Source organism: Nomascus leucogenys, chromosome 10 (genome assembly GCF_006542625.1).
Source record: "Nomascus leucogenys isolate Asia chromosome 10, Asia_NLE_v1, whole genome shotgun sequence".
NCBI lineage: Eukaryota > Metazoa > Chordata > Mammalia > Primates > Hylobatidae > Nomascus > Nomascus leucogenys.
This window is the reverse complement of record NC_044390.1, coordinates 62,753,120-62,772,369: the sequence shown is the minus strand read 5'-3', so window position 1 is coordinate 62,772,369 and position 19,250 is coordinate 62,753,120. Positions and strand designations below refer to the sequence as shown.

Here is a 19,250-nt window from a genome sequence, read left to right as displayed (position 1 = left end):
CATTCCAGGCATAGGGAACAGCAGGTGCAAAGGATGTAGGACAGAAAGAAGCTCATGGAGGGTGAGCAGCCCTGGAAATGCAGTTAGAATGCAGGGTGAAGGCTGGGCACGGTGGCTCATGCCTGTAATCCCAGCACTTTGGGAGGCCGAAGTGGGCGGATCACTTGAGGTCAGGAGTTCAAGAGCAGCCTGGCCAACATGGTGAAACCCCATTATCTACTAAAAATACAAAAATTAGCCGAGTGTGGTAGTGTGCACCTATAATCCCAACTACTCAGAGTTAAGGCAGGAGAATCACTTGAACCCGGGAGGTGGAGGTTGCAGTGAGCCTAGATTGCACCACTGTACTCCAGACTGGGCGAAAGAGCAAGACTCTGTCTTTAAAAAAAGAATGCAGGGTGAAAATAAAATCAAATAATATGTTGCCATTAAAACAGCAGTAATTGCTAGGATCTCAGCACATACCAGCTTCTCTCAGATCTCATGAAATTCCTCAGACGAAGTTGTTATCGCTGTCCCACTTTTACAGATGAGGGAAACTGAGGCAGGGAGCAGCGAAGTGACTTGCCTGAGATGACACACCTAGGAAAGTGGGAGTCAGGGTTCAAACCCCTGAGTCTGACTCTTTCCTACAGCGTGAGGGTAAAGGGGAGGGTATCCAACCTGGCATTGGGGGGCAGCAAAGCTTCCCGGGGAGATGATGTTGAGGCAGGGGCCCGGGGGGGTGCCAACAGAACTCTGATGAGAGGAGGGCGTTCTGCAGAGAGAGAACCGTAGGTGCAGGCAGGGTGCGGTGGTTCATGCCTGTAATCCCAGCACTTTGGGAGGCTGAGGCGGGCGAATCACTGGAGGTCTGGAGTTTGAGACCAGCCTGGCCAACATGGTGAAACCCCGTCTCTACTAAAAATACAAAAATTAGCCGGGCTTGGTGGCAGGCATCTGTAATCCCAGCTACTCGGGAGGCTGAGGAAGGAGAATCGCTTGAACCTGGGAGGTGGAGGTTGCAGTGAGCTGAGATCACTCCATTGCACTCCAGGCTGAGTGATAAGAATGAAATTCTGTCTCAAAAAGGAAGGAAGGGAGGGAGGGAGGGAGGGAGGGAGGGAGGAAGGAAGGAAGGAAAAAAAAGAGAGATAGAGAGAAAAAAAAACTGTAGGTGCAAAGGCCCAGGCCTAAGCAAGGGCCTGCAGGTTTGGGAAAACCCACATGGGATAAAGCTGACTCCTGGGCCAGCCCAAGGAGCAGGAGGAATGAAAGAGCCGGCGCTCTATCCTGGGGTGCTGGGGATCGACAGAGGGCTGTGTGCGGTGAAAAGCAGGTGAGGCAAAGGGAAGGGGAGAGACTAGAGCCAGGGAGGTCGGGAGGAGGCTGTGGGGACGAGGAGGAGAAGACTGAGAAGAGTCGGGGGCAGGAATGAAGGTGGAGATGAGGTGTGAGGAGGAAGGAGAGGTAAAGGGGTCCCTGGGGACCTGCTCCCCCAGGAGCAGGCCAGTGAGGGCCATCCAGAGATGAGGACCCGGGTAAGGAGTGGGGTGTGGTCGAGGAGAGAGACTCCGAGGTAAGGAAACAGATCAAAAAAGTAGAGTGGGCCGGGTGCAGTGGTTCACGCCTGTAATCCCAGCACTTTGGGAGGCCAAGGTGGGTGGATCCCTTGAGGTCAGGAGTTCGAGAGCAGCCTGGCCAACATGGTGAAACCCCATCTTTACTAAAAATACAAAAATTAGCCGGGCATGGTGGCGTATGCCTGTAATCCTGGCTACTCAGGAGGCTGAGGCAGGACTCGGGCCTGGGCGACTCCGTCTCAAAACAAACAAACAAACAAACAAAAACAACAAAAAAGGGTGGAGGCAGCAGTTTGGTTCTGCTGGGAGGTTGGGGCGGGATGAAGAGGAAGGGGCTGCCTTCCCAACTCAGCCGCCTCCTCACTCCACAGGAGCCTGCAGCACCCCAATGTCCTCCAGTGCTTGGGTCTGTGCGTGGAGACGCTGCCGTTTCTGCTGATTATGGAGTTCTGTCAACTGGTGAGGGTCTTGGGGGCTTGGGGAAGGGCAGAGCGGGCAGCTGGACGAGGCCGGGGCCAAGCCTGGTGCCCCTGGGCTTCGTCGTCATCATCATCACCATCGGAGATGATGTGTGGCATGCCCTAACATTTCATGAGTGCTGACTGTCCTGGGGGCTGCCCTGAACAAGCAGGCAAGATGGGCTGTGTTATTACCTGCTGCAAGCAGCAGGGGAAACTAAGGCTCAGAGGGGCTACCCAGTGACAGCAGAGGCCATTCCATCCTCCGGGCCGACTGGCTGGAGGCCTGAGCGGCTGGTGGTGCTGACCTTCTTTGCCTCCCTCCCAGGGGGACCTGAAGCGTTACCTCCGAGCCCAGCGGCCCCCCGAGGGCCTGTCCCCTGAGCTACCCCCTCGAGACCTGCGGACGCTGCAGAGGATGGGCCTAGAGATCGCCCGCGGGCTGGCGCACCTGCATTCCCACAACTACGTGCACAGGTGGGCGGGCTGGGGACCCGCGGGAGGAGCTACTAAGGGGAAGGGGGAAGGAGGTGAGGCCGCAAGGGAGGGGCTAAAGGGGGGGCGGACCCATGACTGGCTGACACAAAATAGGGACGAACCGAGGGGGGTCTGGAGGAGGAGGGGCCAGGAGAGGAGGAGGGGCCAGGAGGGGAATGGGAGTAACCAAGTGAGGGGGAGGCAGAGTCAGGTGATGAGGGGAAGGGCCAGGAGAGGAGAAAGGGTCAGGAGAGGAGGAGGAACCGGAGAGGGGCAGGGGTCAGGGGAGGAGGAGGAAGAACCAGGATAGGGGAGGAGCCAGGATAGGGGGAGGAGGAGCCAGGGGAGGGGAGGGCCAGGAGAGGAGGAGGAGCCAAGATACGGGAGGGGCCAGTTGAGGGAGGAGGAGTCAGGAGAGGAGGAGGGGCCAGGAGAGGAACGGAAGGAGCCAGGGGAGGGGAAAGCAGGGTCACGTGATGAGGAGAGGGGGCCGGGAGAGGAGGGGGAGGAGCCAACAGAGAAGCGGGAGAAGCCAGAAGGGTCAGATGAAGAAAAGGAGGAGCCAGCGCAGAGGAAAAGGCGACTTGGAGGAAGCAGGGGTGGGGAGAAGACAAGACAGCGGGGGAGAGTGAAAGCAGTCAGAGGGGAGAGAGAGATCAGAGGGAAGGGGCGGAGTCAGTGTGGCGGGGCAGGGTCATGGGAGGGGTGGAGTCAGTGTGAAAGGGCGGAGTCAGGGCGTGGCTGGAAGGCTGCTCCTGCACTCACCTCCTCGCGTTCTTCCGGCAGCGACCTGGCCCTGCGCAACTGCCTGCTGACCTCTGACCTGACCGTGCGTATCGGAGACTACGGGCTGGCCCACAGCAACTACAAGGTAGGACTTCCTTCTGTCGGGGTGGGGGCTGTGGTGTGCCCTGACCCACCTGACACCGCCCTGGGCCCCCCAGGAGGACTACTACCTGACCCCAGAGCGCCTGTGGATCCCGCTGCGCTGGGCAGCTCCCGAGCTCCTCGGGGAGCTCCACGGGACCTTCATGGTGGTGGACCAGAGCCGCGAGAGCAACATCTGGTGAGGACCACGGGCCGCGGGGGCCGAGGCAGGCCAGGAAGGTGGAAGGGTTACTAGATGCCACCGGTTCTACAGATGGGGAAACTGAGGCCGGGTGGGTCAGGGCTGGGCTCTGACCTCTCTCTGCTCTCTGCAGGTCCCTGGGGGTGACCCTGTGGGAGCTGTTTGAGTTTGGGGCCCAGCCCTACCGCCACCTGTCAGACGAGGAGGTCCTCGCCTTCGTGGTCCGCCAGCAGCATGTGAAGCTGGCCCGGCCGAGGCTCAAGCTGCCTTACGCGGACTACTGGTGAGGGCTAGCCCACCCGGGGCTCCTGGCCTGCCGCACCCCACCCAGGATGGTCCCAGCACCCCGCCTCGTTTCCCACATCACCCACATCCCGCTCTCCCTCCATACCCCTCAAGAGTGAAGAGGGGCTGTCCCCACCCTTTCTGCCAGCATCTGCTACTTGCAGGGGGACACAGGCAGGGGATGGCAGAGATGTGACTTGAACCCACTTCACCGTAAGAGGTCCCTGCTTCTTACCTGTCTGATTCCAGAGCTCACAGCGCAAACGGGGACACCACCACTCTCACCAGACGTTCCCATCTGCTGCTGTGTCCCCTGTGCCTGCAGGTCCCTGTCAGCCTCTCTCTATGGGCATCTTCCCCCCACCCCTGCTTCTTTGGGTCTCAATACCCAGCTCCCCAGCCCAGTTACCTCCTCTGAATCTCTGCCCTCTGCTGTCCCCTCTTCTCCCTGGATCTCTGCCCCACTTTTTGGGTCTGTGTTTCCCTCTCTCTCTAGGTCTCTGTCCCCCTCTCTCTGGGTCTCTGTCCCTCTCTCTTTTTTTTTTTTTTTTTTTTTTTGACAGAGTTTTGCTTTTGTTGCCCAGGCTGGAGTGCGATGGCACAATCTTGGCTCACTGCAACCTCCACCTCCCGGGTTCAAGCGGTTCCCCTGCCTCAGCCTCCCAGGTAGCTGGGATTACAGGCAGGTGCCACCACACCAGGCTAATTTTTTGTATTTTTAGTAGAAACGGGGTTTCACCATGTTAGCCAGGCTGGTCTTGAACTCCTGACCTCAGGTGATCCACCGGCCTCAGCCTCCCAAAGTGCTGGGATTACAGGTGTGAGCTACCATGCCTGGATCTCTGTCCCTCTCTCTCTGGGTCTCTGTCCCTCTGTCTCTGGGTCTCTGTCCCCCTCTCTCTGGGTCTCTGTTCCCCTCTGGGTCTCTGTCTCCCTCTCTCTGGTTGTCTGTCCCCTCCCTGGGAATCTGCCCTGCTCACTCTGCCCCACCTCTCCCCAGGTATGACATTCTTCAGTCCTGCTGGCGGCCACCTGCCCAGCGCCCTTCAGCCTCTGATCTCCAATTGCAGCTCACCTACTTGCTCTCCGAGCGGCCTCCCCGGCCCCCACCGCCGCCACCCCCACCCCGAGACGGTCCCTTCCCCTGGCCCTGGCCCCCTGCACACAGTGCGCCCCGCCCGGGGACCCTCTCCTCACCGTTCCCCCTACTGGATGGCTTCCCTGGAGCCGACCCCGACGATGTGCTCACGGTCACCGAGAGCAGCCGCGGCCTCAACCTCGAGTGCCTGTGGGAGAAGGCCCGGCGTGGGGCCGGCCGGGGTGGGGGGGCACCTGCCTGGCAGCCGGCGTCGGCCCCCCCGGCCCCCCACGCCAACCCCTCCAACCCTTTCTACGAGGCGCTGTCCACTCCCAGCGTGCTGCCTGTCATCAGCGCCCGCAGCCCCTCCGTGAGCAGCGAGTACTACATCCGCCTGGAGGAGCACGGCTCCCCTCCTGAGCCCCTCTTCCCCAACGACTGGGACCCCCTGGACCCAGGAGTGCCCGCCCCTCAGGCCCCCCAGGCCCCCTCCGAGGTCCCCCAACTGGTGTCCGAGACCTGGGCCTCCCCCCTTTTCCCTGCGCCCCGGCCCTTCCCAGCCCAGTCCTCAGCGTCAGGCAGCTTCCTGCTGAGCGGCTGGGACCCCGAGGGCCGGGGCGCCGGGGAGACCCTGGCGGGAGACCCTGCCGAGGTCCTGGGGGAGCGGGGGACCGCCCCGTGGGTGGAAGAAGAAGAGGAAGAGGAGGAGGGCAGCTCCCCCGGGGAAGACAGCAGCAGCCTTGGAGGTGGCCCGAGCCGCCGGGGTCCCCTACCCTGTCCCCTGTGCAGCCGCGAGGGGGCCTGCTCCTGCCTGCCACTGGAGCGGGGGGACGCCGTAGCAGGCTGGGGAGGCCACCCTGCTCTTGGCTGCCCCCACCCCCCCGAGGACGACTCCTCGCTGCGGGCAGAGCGGGGTTCCCTGGCCGACTTGCCCATGGCCCCCCCCGCCTCGGCCCCCCCCGAGTTTCTGGACCCCCTCATGGGGGCGGCGGCGCCCCAGTACCCCGGGCGGGGGCCACCTCCCGCTCCCCCCCCCCGCCGCCACCTCCTCGGGCCCCCGCGGACCCGGCCGCGTCCCCCGACCCCCCTTCGGCCGTGGCCAGTCCCGGTTCAGGCCTCTCGTCGCCGGGCCCCAAGCCGGGGGACAGCGGCTACGAGACCGAGACCCCTTTTTCCCCAGAGGGAGCCTTCCCAGGTGGGGGGGCGGCCGAGGAGGAAGGGGTCCCTCGGCCGCGGGCTCCCCCCGAGCCACCCGACCCAGGAGCGCCCCGGCCACCTCCAGACCCGGGTCCGCTCCCACTCCGGGGGCCCCAGGAGAAGCCGACCTTCGTGGTTCAAGTGAGCACGGAGCAGCTGCTGATGTCCCTACGGGAGGATGTGACAAGGAACCTCCTGGGGGAGAAGGGGGCGACAGCCCGGGAGACAGGACCCAGGAAGGCGGGGAGAGGCCCCGGGAACAGAGAGAAAGTCCCGGGCCTGAACAGGGACCCGACAGCCCTGGGCAACGGGAAACAAGCCCCAAGCCTGAGCCTCCCAGTGAACGGGGTGACAGTGCTGGAGAACGGGGACCAGAGAGCCCCGGGCATCGAGGAGAAGGCAGGCATCGAGGAGAAGGCGGCGGAGAATGGGGCCCTGGGGTCCCCCGAGAGAGAAGAGAAAGTGCTGGAGAATGGGGAGCTGACACCCCCAAGGAGGGAAGAGAAAGCGCTGGAGAATGGGGAGCTGAGGTCCCCAGAGGCCGGGGAGAAGGTGCTGGTGAATGGGGGCCTGACACCCCCAAAGAGCGAGGACAAGGTGTCAGAGAATGGGGGCCTGAGATTCCCCAGGAACACGGAGAGGCCACCAGAGACTGGGCCTTGGAGAGCCCCAGGGCCCTGGGAGAAGACGCCCGAGAGTTGGGGTCCAGCCCCCACGATCGGGGAGCCAGCCCCAGAGACCTCTCTGGAGAGAGCCCCTGCACCCAGCGCAGTGGCCTCCTCCCGGAACGGCGGGGAGACAGCCCCTGGCCCCCTTGGCCCAGCCCCCAAGAACGGGACGCTGGAACCCGGGAGCGAGAGGAGAGCCCCCGAGACTGGGGGGGCGCCGAGAGCCCCAGGGGCTGGGAGGCTGGACCTCGGGAGTGGGGGCCGAGCCCCAGTGGGCACGGGGACGGTCCCCGGCGGCGGCCCCGGAAGCGGCGTGGGCGCAAAGGCCGGATGGGTAGACAACACGAGGCCGCAGCCACCGCCGCCACCGCTGCCACCGCCACCGGAGGCACAGCCGAGGAGGCTGGAGCCAGCGCCCCCGAGAGCCAGACCGGAGGTGGCCCCCGAGGGAGAGCCCGGGGCCCCAGACAGCAGGGCCGGCGGAGACACGGCACCCAGCGGAGACGGGGACCCCCCCAAGCCCGAGAGGAAGGGCCCCGAGATGCCACGACTATTCTTGGACTTGGGACCCCCTCAGGGGAACAGCGAGCAGATCAAAGGTGAGGAGGCTGCGGGGCACAGTCAGGGCTGAGGTCCGGCTGTTTCCGAGGCGTGCGGAGGGTGAGTGTGGGTAAAGATGTTGGGTCGGGCTGGCAGTGATGAATGCAGGTCCTGAAGCCTGCACCACCTGGGCTCACATCCTGGCTGGGCCCCCTCTCTAGCTCTTTGGCCTTGGGCAAATGTCCTTGCTGCACGGTGCCTCAGTTTACCCATCTGCCACAAACGGATGGCAGGGATAGAACCTACGTCATAGGGTTGCTGTGAAGGTTAAATGAATTAGGACGTCCAAGGCACTTAATCAGAGCAAGGGATTCAGTAAGCACCTGCTTTTATTATTGCAACTCACTTAGACCAGAGGTCTCAAACTCATGCCCACAGGGGCCAGACGACATAGGGAAACGGATGAAGCATGCTGGGGAGGCAGAGTGGGGCTTCAGAAGAAAATGCCCTGTGTAGAAGGGGCAGCCACTTCTCAGGAATGTGCACCTGGTGTTGGCGAATCTGCTACTTTTCCCTTTTAAACTAGAGCTCTGGTTATTTTGTTTTGTTTTTATGGTTGCAGCCAATTCAAAGGAAGCCTGTCTGTGGATGGCTCAAGGCCCCCAGGCTGCCAGCATGTGCTGATTTAAACTTAATAAGCTGGCTGGGCTCAGTGGCTCATGCCTGTAATCCCAGCACTTTGGGAGGCTGAGGCAGGAGGATCACTTGAGGTCAGGAGTTTGAGACCAGCCTGGCCAACATGGCAAAACCCCATCTCTACTAAAAATACAAAAGTTAGTCAGGCATGGGCCAGGCACGGTGGGTGGCTCATGCCTGTAATCCCAGCACTTTGGGAGGCTGAGGTGGGCGGATCACCTGAGGTCAGGAGTTCAAGACCAGCCTGGACAACATGGCGAAACCCTGTCTCTATTAAAAATACAAAAATTAGCCAGGCTTTGTGGTAGGCGCCTATAATCCCAGCTACTCGGGAGGCTGAGGCAGGAGAATCGCTTGAAGCTGGGAGGTGGAGTTTGCACTGAGCCAAGATTGCGCCCCTGCACTCCAGCCTGGGTGATAAAGCGAGACTCTGTCTCAAAAAAAAAAAAAAAAGAAAGAAAGAAAGAAGAAAGAAAGAAAGAAAGAAAGAAAGAAAGAAAGAAAGAAAGAAAGAAAAAATTAGCCAGCGTGGTGGCATGCACCTGTAGTCCCAGCTACTTGGGAGGCTGAAGCACAAGAATCGCTTGATCCTGGGAGTCAGAGATTGCAGTGAGCCGAGATCACGTCACTGCACTCCAGCCTGGGTGACAGAGCAAGACTCTGTCTCCAAAAAAACCCAAAACAAAAACAAACAAAAACAACTTTCCAATAAGCTAAGGCTCTATCCAGTGTGCCAGGCCTCCTGTGTGCGAGGCCCTGAGCTGCCCAAGGCTGGGACCCAGGGAGCTTCAGATCTTGCCCTGACTCAACTCCACCACCATGGGACTAGTGAGCTGGAAGGCACAAATATGCCTTTCTGAAAATTAAGTTTTGGTAGGAATGCAGGAAGTGTTTTGCCACAGAGGAAACTCTTTAAGATAAATGAAGGGTAAAAATAAATAGCCCTTGTTTAGATGTGGACATAGGAAATACAGTTTCAGCATAATCTCTGGGAGGCGCAATTCATTTATTTATTTATTTATTTATTTATTTATTTATTTATTTATTTATTTATTTTGAGACTGAGTCTCACTCTGTCACCCAGGCTGGAGTGCAGTGGCCTGATCTCGGCGCACTGCAAGCTCCGCCTCCCGGGTTCACGCTATTCTCCTCCCTCAGCCTCCCAAGTAGCTGGGACTACAGGCGTCCGTCACCGCGCCCAGCTAATTTTTTTGTATTTTTAGTAGAGATGGGGTTTAACCGTGGTCTCCATCTCCTGACCTCGTGATCCACCCGCCTCGGCCTCCCAAAGTGCTGGGATTACAGGCGTGAGCCACCGCGCCCGGCCGCAATTTCTTTAAATACGGGTATGAAAGTTATAAGTTGCTGGGTCCTGTTTTATATTGGCAACCTCACAGCCACACTTGAGGAAACAGTTATCATCTCCATAGAGGAGCCTGTGGCTCAGTGGGCAAGGGTCAGGAAGTGGGCTGGATAGAGGACGTTTCTTCCTCAAAGCCTGTGGTATTCGAACACTGTCACTTCCTTGAGATTGTTGTAGGGAGTTTGTGAACAGCTGTATCAGGAAACAGCCCAGGCTGCATGAAAGTGTTGGGAGACGAGCAGCTAAGATGCGTCAGAGGATCTGGGTTGGATTAGGATTGGGGGGTGAAAAGAGGCAGAGAATGGCCTGCTTTTTTCCAAGTGAACGACTCATCCTTCAAGACCCCAAATTTCCCCTTTCCAGGAAGCCTTCCTAATTTTTAAAGGTTGTCACCCTGACCTTTATCTGGGTACTCATAGCTCCAGAAAAACCCCCTCTAGGCTGGGTGCGGTGGCTCACACCTGTAATCCCAGCACTTTGGGAGGCTGAGGTGGGAGGATTGCCTGAGGTCAGGAGTTTGAGACCAGCCTGGCCAACATGATGAAACCCTGTCTCTACTAAAAATACAAAAAATTAGCCAGCTGTGGTGGCGGGTGCCTGTAATCCCAGCTACTAGGGAGGCTGAGGCAGGAGAATCGCTTGAACTCAGGAGGCGGAGGTTGCAGCGAGCCGAGATCGCACCACTGCACTCCAGCCTGGGCGACAAGAGCGAGACTTCATTTAAAAAACAAAACAAAACAAAAACACTCCCTCTATGCAGCATCACCCGTAACACCATCACCCTGAGATGTCTGGTCAACAAAAGTGTGACTTTTGAGCAGATGTGAAGGAAAGGAAGGAGTGAGGCAGGTGGACATCGGTGGGAGAGTGTTCTAGATAGAGGGCACTGAGACAGGCACTGGCTCACCATGTTTAGAGAATAGCAAAAGGTAGTAAAACTTGAGTACAGAGAAAGAGGACCAGAGAGGGACCGTCTGCATTCATCTTTCTCCCTACCCCACCTCCACCCTCCTCTTGCCCCTGCCATCAGCCCAGAAAGGGCAGTTCACTTATGCAGTAATGGAGGGATAAGTGACCCTTGTTCATTTGCCAGTGAGGAAACAGAGGTTCAAAGAGGTGGATCTGGCCGGGTGTGGTGGCTCATGCCTGTAATCCCAGCACTTTGGGAGGCCAAGGAGGGCAGATCATAAGGTCAGGAGTTCAAGACCAGCCTGGCCAGCATGGTGAAACCCCGTCTCTACTAAAAATACAAAGCCGGGTGCGGTGGCTCACGCTTGTAATCCCAGCACTTTGGGAGGCCGAGGCGGCCGGAACACGAGGTCAGGAGATCGACACCACGGTGAAACGCCGTCTCTACTAAAAAATACAAAAAATTAGCCGGGCGTGGTGGCGGGCGCCTGTAGTCCCAGCTACTCGGAGAGGCTGAGGCAGGAGAATGGCGTGAACCCGGGAGGCGGAGCTTGCAGTGAGCCGAGATTGCGCCACTGCACTCCAGCCTGGGCGACAGAGCGAGACTCCGTCTCAAAAAAAAAAAAAAAAAAAATACAAAAAATTAGCCGGGCATGGTGGCGCGTGCGCCTGTAGTCCCAGCTACTCGGTGGGAGGAATGGTGGGGTGGCCCATGTGGCTAGATGGAGGTCAGGCCAGAGGAGGTGGGGACAGAGGCCAGAGAGATCAGGTAGGCCAGGGCACGAGGGCCTGGTGGGCTGTGGGAAGTTGAGGCTTAAAGCCGTTGGCACTGGGGAGCTCTGGGGAGGTTGAGCACTGGAGAGGACCTTTCCCACCCTGCCTGGAGAAATGCCCCGGTGCAGCCCTTCCGTTCACAAAGTGGGTGCTGAGGCCCAGATTGTGCGGGGGGGCTTACCTGAGGCCACACAGCTAGGTGGGAGGGCCTGCCTCAGTTTCACCGGGACAGGGGCTCACCAGGTCTCTCCCCTCGCAGCCAGGCTCTCCCGGCTCTCGCTGGCGCTGCCGCCGCTCACGCTCACGCCGTTCCCGGGGCCGGGCCCGCGGCGGCCCCCGTGGGAGGGCACGGACGCCGGGGCGGCTGGCGGGGAGGCCGGCGGGGCGGGGGCGCCGGGGCCGGCGGAGGAGGACGGGGAGGACGAGGACGAGGACGAGGAGGAGGACGAGGAGGCGGCGGCGCCGGGCGCGGCGGCGGGGCCGCGGGGCCCCGGGAGGGCGCGAGCAGCCCCGGTGCCCGTCGTGGTGAGCAGCGCCGACGCGGACGCGGCCCGCCCGCTGCGGGGGCTGCTCAAGTCTCCGCGCGGGGCCGACGAGCCAGAGGACAGCGAGCTGGAGAGGAAGCGCAAGATGGTCTCCTTCCACGGGGACGTGACCGTCTACCTCTTCGACCAGGTGCGGAACCCGAGAGGGCGCAGTTGCGGAGTCGCGGCCTGGAGGGAGCCGGAGCCTAGAGCGGGGCGGGGCCTGGAAAGAGGCGGAGCTGGAGTAGGGCGGGGCCTGGAGGGAGGCCGAGCTTAGAGTTGGGCGGGGCCTGGAGGGAGGTAGAGCTGGAGTGGGGGCGGGGGCCTGAAGGGAGGCCGAGCTAGGGTGGGGCGGGGCCTGGAAGGAGGCCGAGTTAGAATGGGGCAGGGCCTGAAGGGAGGCCGAGCTGAAGTGAGGCGGGGCCTGGAGGGAGGGCAAGCTGAAGTGGGGCGGGACCTAAGGGGAGCCCCAGTCTAGAGTGGGGCGGGGCCGAGCTAGAGTGGGGCGGGGCCCAGGGAGAGGGCGAACTAGGGTGGGGCGGAGCCCAGGGCGGGGCCTGGAGGGAGGTCGAGCCTAGAGGAGCAGGGTCTGGGGCGGGGCCTAGACGAAGGCTGAGCTTAGGGGCGGGGTCTAGAGCAGGGTTTGGAGGCAGGCTGAGCCTAGAGCGGGGGCGGGGCCTGGAAGGAGACCGCGCCTAGGATCGGGACAGAGCCTGGATCCGGGCCTGAGGGAGGCCAAGCCTATGGCGAGGCAAGACGAGGCCTGGAGAAAGTCCAAGGCTGGAATGGGGGCGGAGCCTAGGGCGGGGCGGATCGAGCAGGGCGCGAGCAGGGCCTGAGGGGTGAAGGCGGGGTCTGGGGAGAGACTGGTCAGGGAAATGGGGCGGGACTAGGAAGATGGGAGGAGGCTTTGAGTGTGAGGCAGGGCCTGGCAATGGGCAGGGCCTGGCAATGGGGCAGGGCCAGGAGGACGGGCCGAGCCTAGAGCTGGGGTGGGACCTAGGGTGAGGGCAGGGCTTGTGATGGGGGCGGGGTCTAGAGGGCGAGGAGAGGCCTGGAGAGAGAGGGTGGGTCTGGAAGGAAAGAGGGGGTACTGGGTAGTCAAGTATGGGATCCTGGAGAGGCTAGGGAGGAAGTGTTGAGAAGAGGCCTGGATGGTGAAGAGACCTAGTGAGAGTTTGGGCATGGTTTGTTGACTAGAGTTCTAGTGTCTGTAAGGCTGATTCGGGATGGAGCAGATCTTACCCACCAGGGACGGGCCATGGCTAGGCTGCAGGTGGGCTTCAGAGATGGACCAGGCAGTCTTAAGGTATTTTGGGGCGGGGTCAGGGATGAGCGAACCTAACGACTGGGACGGGTCTTTAGAGAGATGGGTTGAGGATTGTGTTAAGAGTTAAGCCTGTCCCGGGTGGCTCACGCCTGTAATCCCAGCACTTTGGGAGGCCGAGGCGGATCACTTGAGGTCAGGAGTTCGAGACCAGCCTAGTCAAAACGGCGAGACCTCATCTCTTAAAAAGAAAAAAATTATCTTGGTGTGGTGGTGCGCATCTGTAGTCCCAGCTCCTCGGGAGGCTAAGGTGGGAGGATCGCTTGAGCCCGGGAGGTTGAAGGTGCATTGAGCCATGATCACAACACTGCTCTCCAGCCTGGGCGACAGTGAGACTCTGTCTAAAACAAAAAGAAAAACACAGGAGATGGCGTTGAAGAGAAAAAGGGAGGGCGAGTGGTGCTGAGGAACTGGCACCCTGTCTGGATGAACCTGGGGCGGGCATACTGGGCTGAGATTACGAGAGGAATGGAAACAAGGCCAAGAACTGGGGCCTGGGCCACTGAAATGTTTTCAGAGGGGTGGGACTTGGAGGGCGGGAGCAGGTCTACTTCTGAGGGAGGGCTCAGGGGCAGGGTCACTGCGTCCAGCACGGGATGCGCTTAGGATGGGGCAGGGGTTGGGAGGGCCACTGAAGCAGGTCAAGATCTCAGAGGTGGGTGGGACTGACGGGGACGGGGTGGGGCTTATGGAGATCGCTTTGGGTTAGGGGATCCGGTGGAGGCCTCGCGTTAATGAGCCAGGAGAGGATCCCTGCGTTGGGCTACTTAGCTGTGCGCGGGGCTCCGCTGTCAGGTAAGGAGCCTCGGGCCAGGCTGAGGTTAAGGCTGGCCCAAGGCTTCGAAGCCAGATTAGGGGCTCCAGCCACCTCTGCAGAGCGTGCGAGTCAGTGATTACAAATTGGGATTCCTAGAGCCCCAGAAATATTAGCCGGTTTTGTTGCTTTTGGGAGATGCGGTAAATGGGACGTGAAGGTTTGTCCCCTCTGGCTTCCCCCTAATCTGCCTTCACAGGAGACGCCAACCAACGAGCTGAGCGTCCAGGCCCCCCCCGAGGGGGACACGGACCCGTCAACGCCTCCAGCGCCCCCGACGCCTCCCCACCCCGCCACCCCCGGAGATGGGTTTCCCAGCAACGACAGCGGCTTTGGTGAGGGCGGGCCCAATGGGGTGGGAGGGGGCGGGAGCCATGGGGCGGACGGGGCGGGGTCTATTGGGTGGGAGGGGCTTGGTCGGGAGGGGCGGGACCAGAGGACGGGAGTGCCGCAGGTGCCTGCGGCCTGACCGCGGTCTTTCCTTCTGCCGCAGGAGGCAGTTTCGAGTGGGCGGAGGATTTCCCCCTCCTCCCCCCTCCAGGCCCCCCGCTGTGCTTCTCCCGCTTCTCCGTCTCGCCTGCGCTGGAGACCCCGGGGCCACCCGCCCGGGCCCCCGACGCCCGGCCCGCAGGTACCATATCCTCGGCCCTGCCCCCTCCTCTGCCCATCTCTGTCCCCCTATGTTCCACTGCCAACTTCTTGTGACCATCTTTCAATGTCCCTGCCTCTCTCTTCCCAGTCTCTTCTCTCTCCCCTCTCAGTCAACAGACACCCCACCCAGCTCTGTAACCAGCTCAGACCAGGCGATGTCCATCAGACGGTCGTAGGCAGGCAGGCTGGCCGTCCCCAACCTCCGAGCCTCAGTTTCGCCTTCTGTGGGGATTACCCCCACCCCCAACTCTTGCCCATTTTGTCCCATCTCTGGGCTCAGACTCCGGCCTGGCACTTGCCGGATCCTGATCCCACCTCCGTTGGGGGAACACGGTGCTCAAGGGCAGACAAGGAGAGAGAAACCCACAGTGCTCAAAGCCGGTTGGTGTGAACCAGAGCAGGGAGGACACAGCTGGGGGTTAGAGAGCAGTAACAGCGGCACCGCTGCTCTCGCGTGGACCCTGCAGTGCCTCACCACAGTTTAACCCATTTAATGTTCATTGCGATCCCATGGGGTGGATTCTAGTCTCGTCCTCATTTCTTTTTTCTTCTTTTTTTTTTTTGAGACGGAGTCTCGCTCTGTCGCCCAGGCTGGAGGGAGTGGTGCAATCTAAGCTCAGTGCAACCTCTGCCTCTTGGGTTCAAACGATTATCGTGTCTCCGCCTCCCAAGTAGCTGGGTTCACAGGCGTGCACCACCACGCCCAGCTACTTTTTTTGTATTTTTACTACAGACAGGGTTTCACCATGTTGGCCAGGCTGGTCTCCAACTCCTGACCTGAAATGATCCACCCGCCTCGGCCTCTCAAAGTGCTGGGATTACAGGCGTAAGCCACCGGGCCTGGCCAGTCTGGTCCCAATTTTACAAAAGAGAACACTGAGGCACAGAGGGAAGTGAGGAGCTGGGATTCAAACCCACAGTTGCGCGGCCTCTGAGTCTGTGCCCTCTCCAGTAGTGAACATTGGTCAGGTTTCTTTCCTGGCATTTCACATGCGCCATATCGCTAATCCTCGTGGCCACCTTGGGAGAGGGGTCATGTCGCCCCTAGTTTCCAACTCTTAGCGATGCTAAGGCCACTCTCTGGGAAAGGAGGGCACACAGGCAGGTCCCAGCGCAGGACTGGAACGGGACTGGGCTCTCTGCTGCCCTCTGCTGCCGAGCCAGGGAACACCCCAGTACCCAGGGTTTGTGCCCAGCGCGGCGGGACAGGTGGTGCTCCCGGGTGTCAGAGCTAAGGTAGAAGGCGCCATTGGAGGGTTTCACTCCTATTTCCCCAATCTTGCCTGAGTCCAGATATTGTCCCTGCCATTTCTTAGCTGTGTGACCTGGGGCAAGTCGCTTTCCCTCTCTGTGCTTCAGTTCCCTCATCTGTAGAGTGGGAATGATAACAAGATCTAACTCGTGAGATTGCTGAGGGAATTATATGACTTAATCCTCCCGTGTATGCAGCACGGAGCCTGTTGGTGCAGCAGCAGTCTCTAACCATTAGCTATTATTATTATTTAGTTAATTAGTTAGTATTTTTGAGACAGAGTTTTGCTCTTGTCGCCCAGGCTGGAGTGCAATGGCATGATCTCGGCTCACGGCAACCTCCCCCTCCCAGGTTTAAGCGATTCTCCTGCCTCAGCCTCCTGAGTAGCTGGAATTACAGGCACCCACCACCACACCTGGCTAACTTCTGTATTTTTAGTAGAGATGGGGTTTCACCATGTTGGACAGGCTGGTCTTGAACTCCTGACCTCAGGCGATCTGCCCGCCTCAGCCTCCCAGCTGGGATTACAGGCATGAGCCACTGTGCCCGGCCCCATTAGCTATTATTATTATTAGCTATTACTGCACTTCATTAAGTCAATGTTTTCTGATCATCTTCTGCATGCAGGCGCCATGCTGGGCACAGGGGCTTCAGTGTGGAGCAAGACGGGTCAGCCTGCCTGGCCCTCTCTGCAGACGCTGACCACACACTGCTATGACAAATGAATAACTGCAAACTCAGGCTTGCAGAGAAAGCAGATGACAAGAGGAAAGGGCTTTGTTTTCCCCTTAGAAGTGTCATTTAAGGCCGGGCGCGGTGGCTTATGCCTGTAAGCCCACCACTTTGGGAGGCCGAGGCAGGCGGATCACCTGACGTCAGGAGTTCAAGACCAGCCTGACCAACATGGAGAAACCCTGTCTCTACTGAAAATACAAAATTAGTTGGGCATGGTGGCGCATGCCTGTAATCCCAGCTACTTGGGAGGCTGAGGCAGGAGAATCGCTTGAGCCTGGGAGATGGAGGTTGTGGTGAGCCGAGATCAAGCTATTGCACTCCAGCCTGGGCAACAAGAGCGAAACTCCATCTCAAAAAAAAAAAAAAAGTGTCATTTAACTGGGGACTGGAAGGGTTGGTTGTCATTAACTAGGTGAAGGGGAAGGGGACGGCATGCTGGCAGAGGGGACAGCTTGCACACAGGGCCTGAGGCAGGAGAGAGCTTGGCCCGCTCAAGGAACAGAAGGACACTGGTGTGGCTGAGGGTTACTTACAGCGCATGGAGGGCTGAGGAGAGAGGGCAGGGGGTGCACTGAGGAGCTGGGACTTTGTCCTGGGGGTGCTAGGGAGCCATGGAGGACTATAAGCAGGGGAGGGAAGTCAATGTTGGGTGTAGGAAGACTGCTGTGGGGTCTCTTGGGGGCAGAAGGGCAAGAATGGGAGCTGAGAGGCTGGGGAAAGGCTGAGGAAAGGAGTGAGCCAGGGCCATGGGAATGGAGAGGTTGGACAGGGCAGAGAGTCAAGGGCAGGCGGGACAGGGCTGGGGGCTGACTCTTCCTTCACTTGGCTGCATCCTCAGGCTTCACTCTGAATGTCACTTCCTCCCTTAGGCCATCATCTCAGGGCCTCTGTGAGGACAGGGTGGGGGTGCATTCCAGGGTATGGGGACACTGCCAAGTGGTGAGTCAGGGCTGAGCTGGCAGGGCCGGCAAGCGAGAATGGCTTCACCTTTAATCACCAGGAGAGGAGACGGAAGGCGCGATTGTGCCAAACCCCAAATCCCTTCGCTCAGTTGACAAATATTCCTGCGGCAGCATAGGCTGCGAGCTGCTGAGCCTGTCTGGCTCCCAAGACCATGGCGTGGGGGCCTGAGGCGGGTCCTCTCCTCTGCGCTGCTCAGTGTGGCTCTGCCCACTTAGCAAACATTTACTGGGTACTAAGAGATGCCACATACCCCAAAGTCTCCATGAAGCATGAAGGTCATGCTTCCCATTGAAAGAGCAAAACTGAAGCTCAGGAACTGGGAGGCAGTGACTTGACCCAGGCTCCCCAGGTAAGAAGCACAGGGTGGACCATGAGGGAGCCTGGTATGAGGCCCCCAGCGAGAACCTGCACCTCCCAGACCTTAGTTTTCTAGTCTGTACAATGGATGGGGCTTTCATTCTGCTCGCCCAGGGAAGTCAGATCTAGAGTCATAGGAAAGGTTGGTTGGAGTTCCTGAGGAGAGCTCTTTTCACAGGGAAAAGGGGTGCTTTGTGCTAGATGGGATGCTGGGGACACAGCAGTGACCACAGCCCCTGTCATCATTGAGCTTACATTCTATAGGAACAAGGAGACAAGAAGCTCTTCAACAAGGACAGGGTAGGCCAGGCATGGTGGCTCACACCTGTAATCCTAGCACTTTGGGAGACCGAGGCGGGTGGATCGTTTGAGGTCAGGAGTTCGAGACCAGCCTGGCCAACATGGCGAAACCCTGCCTGTATGAAAAATACAAAAATCAGCCAGGTGGGCTGGGAGTGGTGGCTCACGCTTGTAATCCCAGCACTTTGGAAGGCTGAGGCAGGTGGATCACAAGGTCAGGAGTTCGAGACCAGCTTGGCCAATATGGTGAAACCCCGTCTCTACTAAAAATACAAAAATTAGCTGGGTGTGGTGGCACACCTCTGTAATCTCAGCTACTCGGGAGGCTGAGGCAGGAGAATTGCTTGAACCTGGGAGGTGGAGGTTGCAGTGAGCCAGGATCGTGCCACTACACTCCAGCCTGGGCGACAGAGTAAGACTATCTTAAAAAAAAAAATTAGCCAAGTGTGGTGGCAGGCACCTGTAATCCCAGCTACTCAGGAAGCTGAGGCAGGAGAATTGCCTGAATCCGGGAGGCGGGGGTTGCAGCAAGTCAAGATCACGCCACTGCATGCCAGCCTGGGCAACAGAGCGAGACTCCGTCTCAAAACAAACAAACAAAAACCAAAAAAACAAGGACAGGGTCGGCCGGGCGCAGTGGCTCATGCCTGTAATCCCAGCACTTTGGGAGGCTGAGGGGGGTGGATCACGAGGTCGGGAGATCGAGACCATACTGGCTAACACGGTAAAACCCCGGCTCTAATAAAACTTCAAAAAATTAGCCAGGCGTGGTGGCAGGCGCCTGTAGTCCCAGCTACTCAGGAAGCTGAGGCAGGAGAATGGCATGAACCCAGAAGGCGGAGCTTGCAGTGAGCCGAGATCGCGCCACTGCACTCCAGCCTAGGCGACAGAGTGAGAATCCGTCTCAAAATAAAACAAAGCAGCAACAACAACAAAACCAAGGACAGGGTCATCCCAGAATGACAAACGCAAAGCAGTCAGAGGGAAATGAGCGAGAAAGACGAGTGTGCAGGGGTGACTGCTTGATTCAGTATGGTTGGGGAAGGACTCTGTGGAGGGAACGTTGCAGGTGGGGCCTGAGTCATGTGGGAAGAATGTTCCAGGCAGCAGGAACAGCACGTGCAAAGACCCTGGGGTTGGACCTTGCTGGGAGCACTGGAGGAACAGCAGGAGGCCCAGTGGCTGGAGCAGAAGGGAGAAGAGGGGTAGGTGAGGACCCCTAGGAGCAGAGGGGAGAAGAGGGGTAAGTGA

At 59.3% G+C, this 19,250-nt stretch overlaps 1 protein-coding gene across 1 annotated transcript in view; it reads left to right on the top strand.

Annotated features, from left to right (window-relative positions):
* The window catches only part of LMTK3 (lemur tyrosine kinase 3), a 28,905-nt gene that overhangs the window by 8,961 nt on the left and 694 nt on the right, over positions 1 to 19,250 (top strand). The window contains 10 exon segments of the mRNA XM_030820981.1: positions 1,934 to 2,021; positions 2,349 to 2,497; positions 3,284 to 3,368; positions 3,442 to 3,563; positions 3,700 to 3,849; positions 4,852 to 5,954; positions 5,957 to 7,393; positions 11,336 to 11,751; positions 13,941 to 14,076; positions 14,235 to 14,372. Of these exon segments, the coding sequence (XP_030676841.1) occupies positions 1,934 to 2,021; positions 2,349 to 2,497; positions 3,284 to 3,368; positions 3,442 to 3,563; positions 3,700 to 3,849; positions 4,852 to 5,954; positions 5,957 to 7,393; positions 11,336 to 11,751; positions 13,941 to 14,076; positions 14,235 to 14,372 (3,824 nt within the window).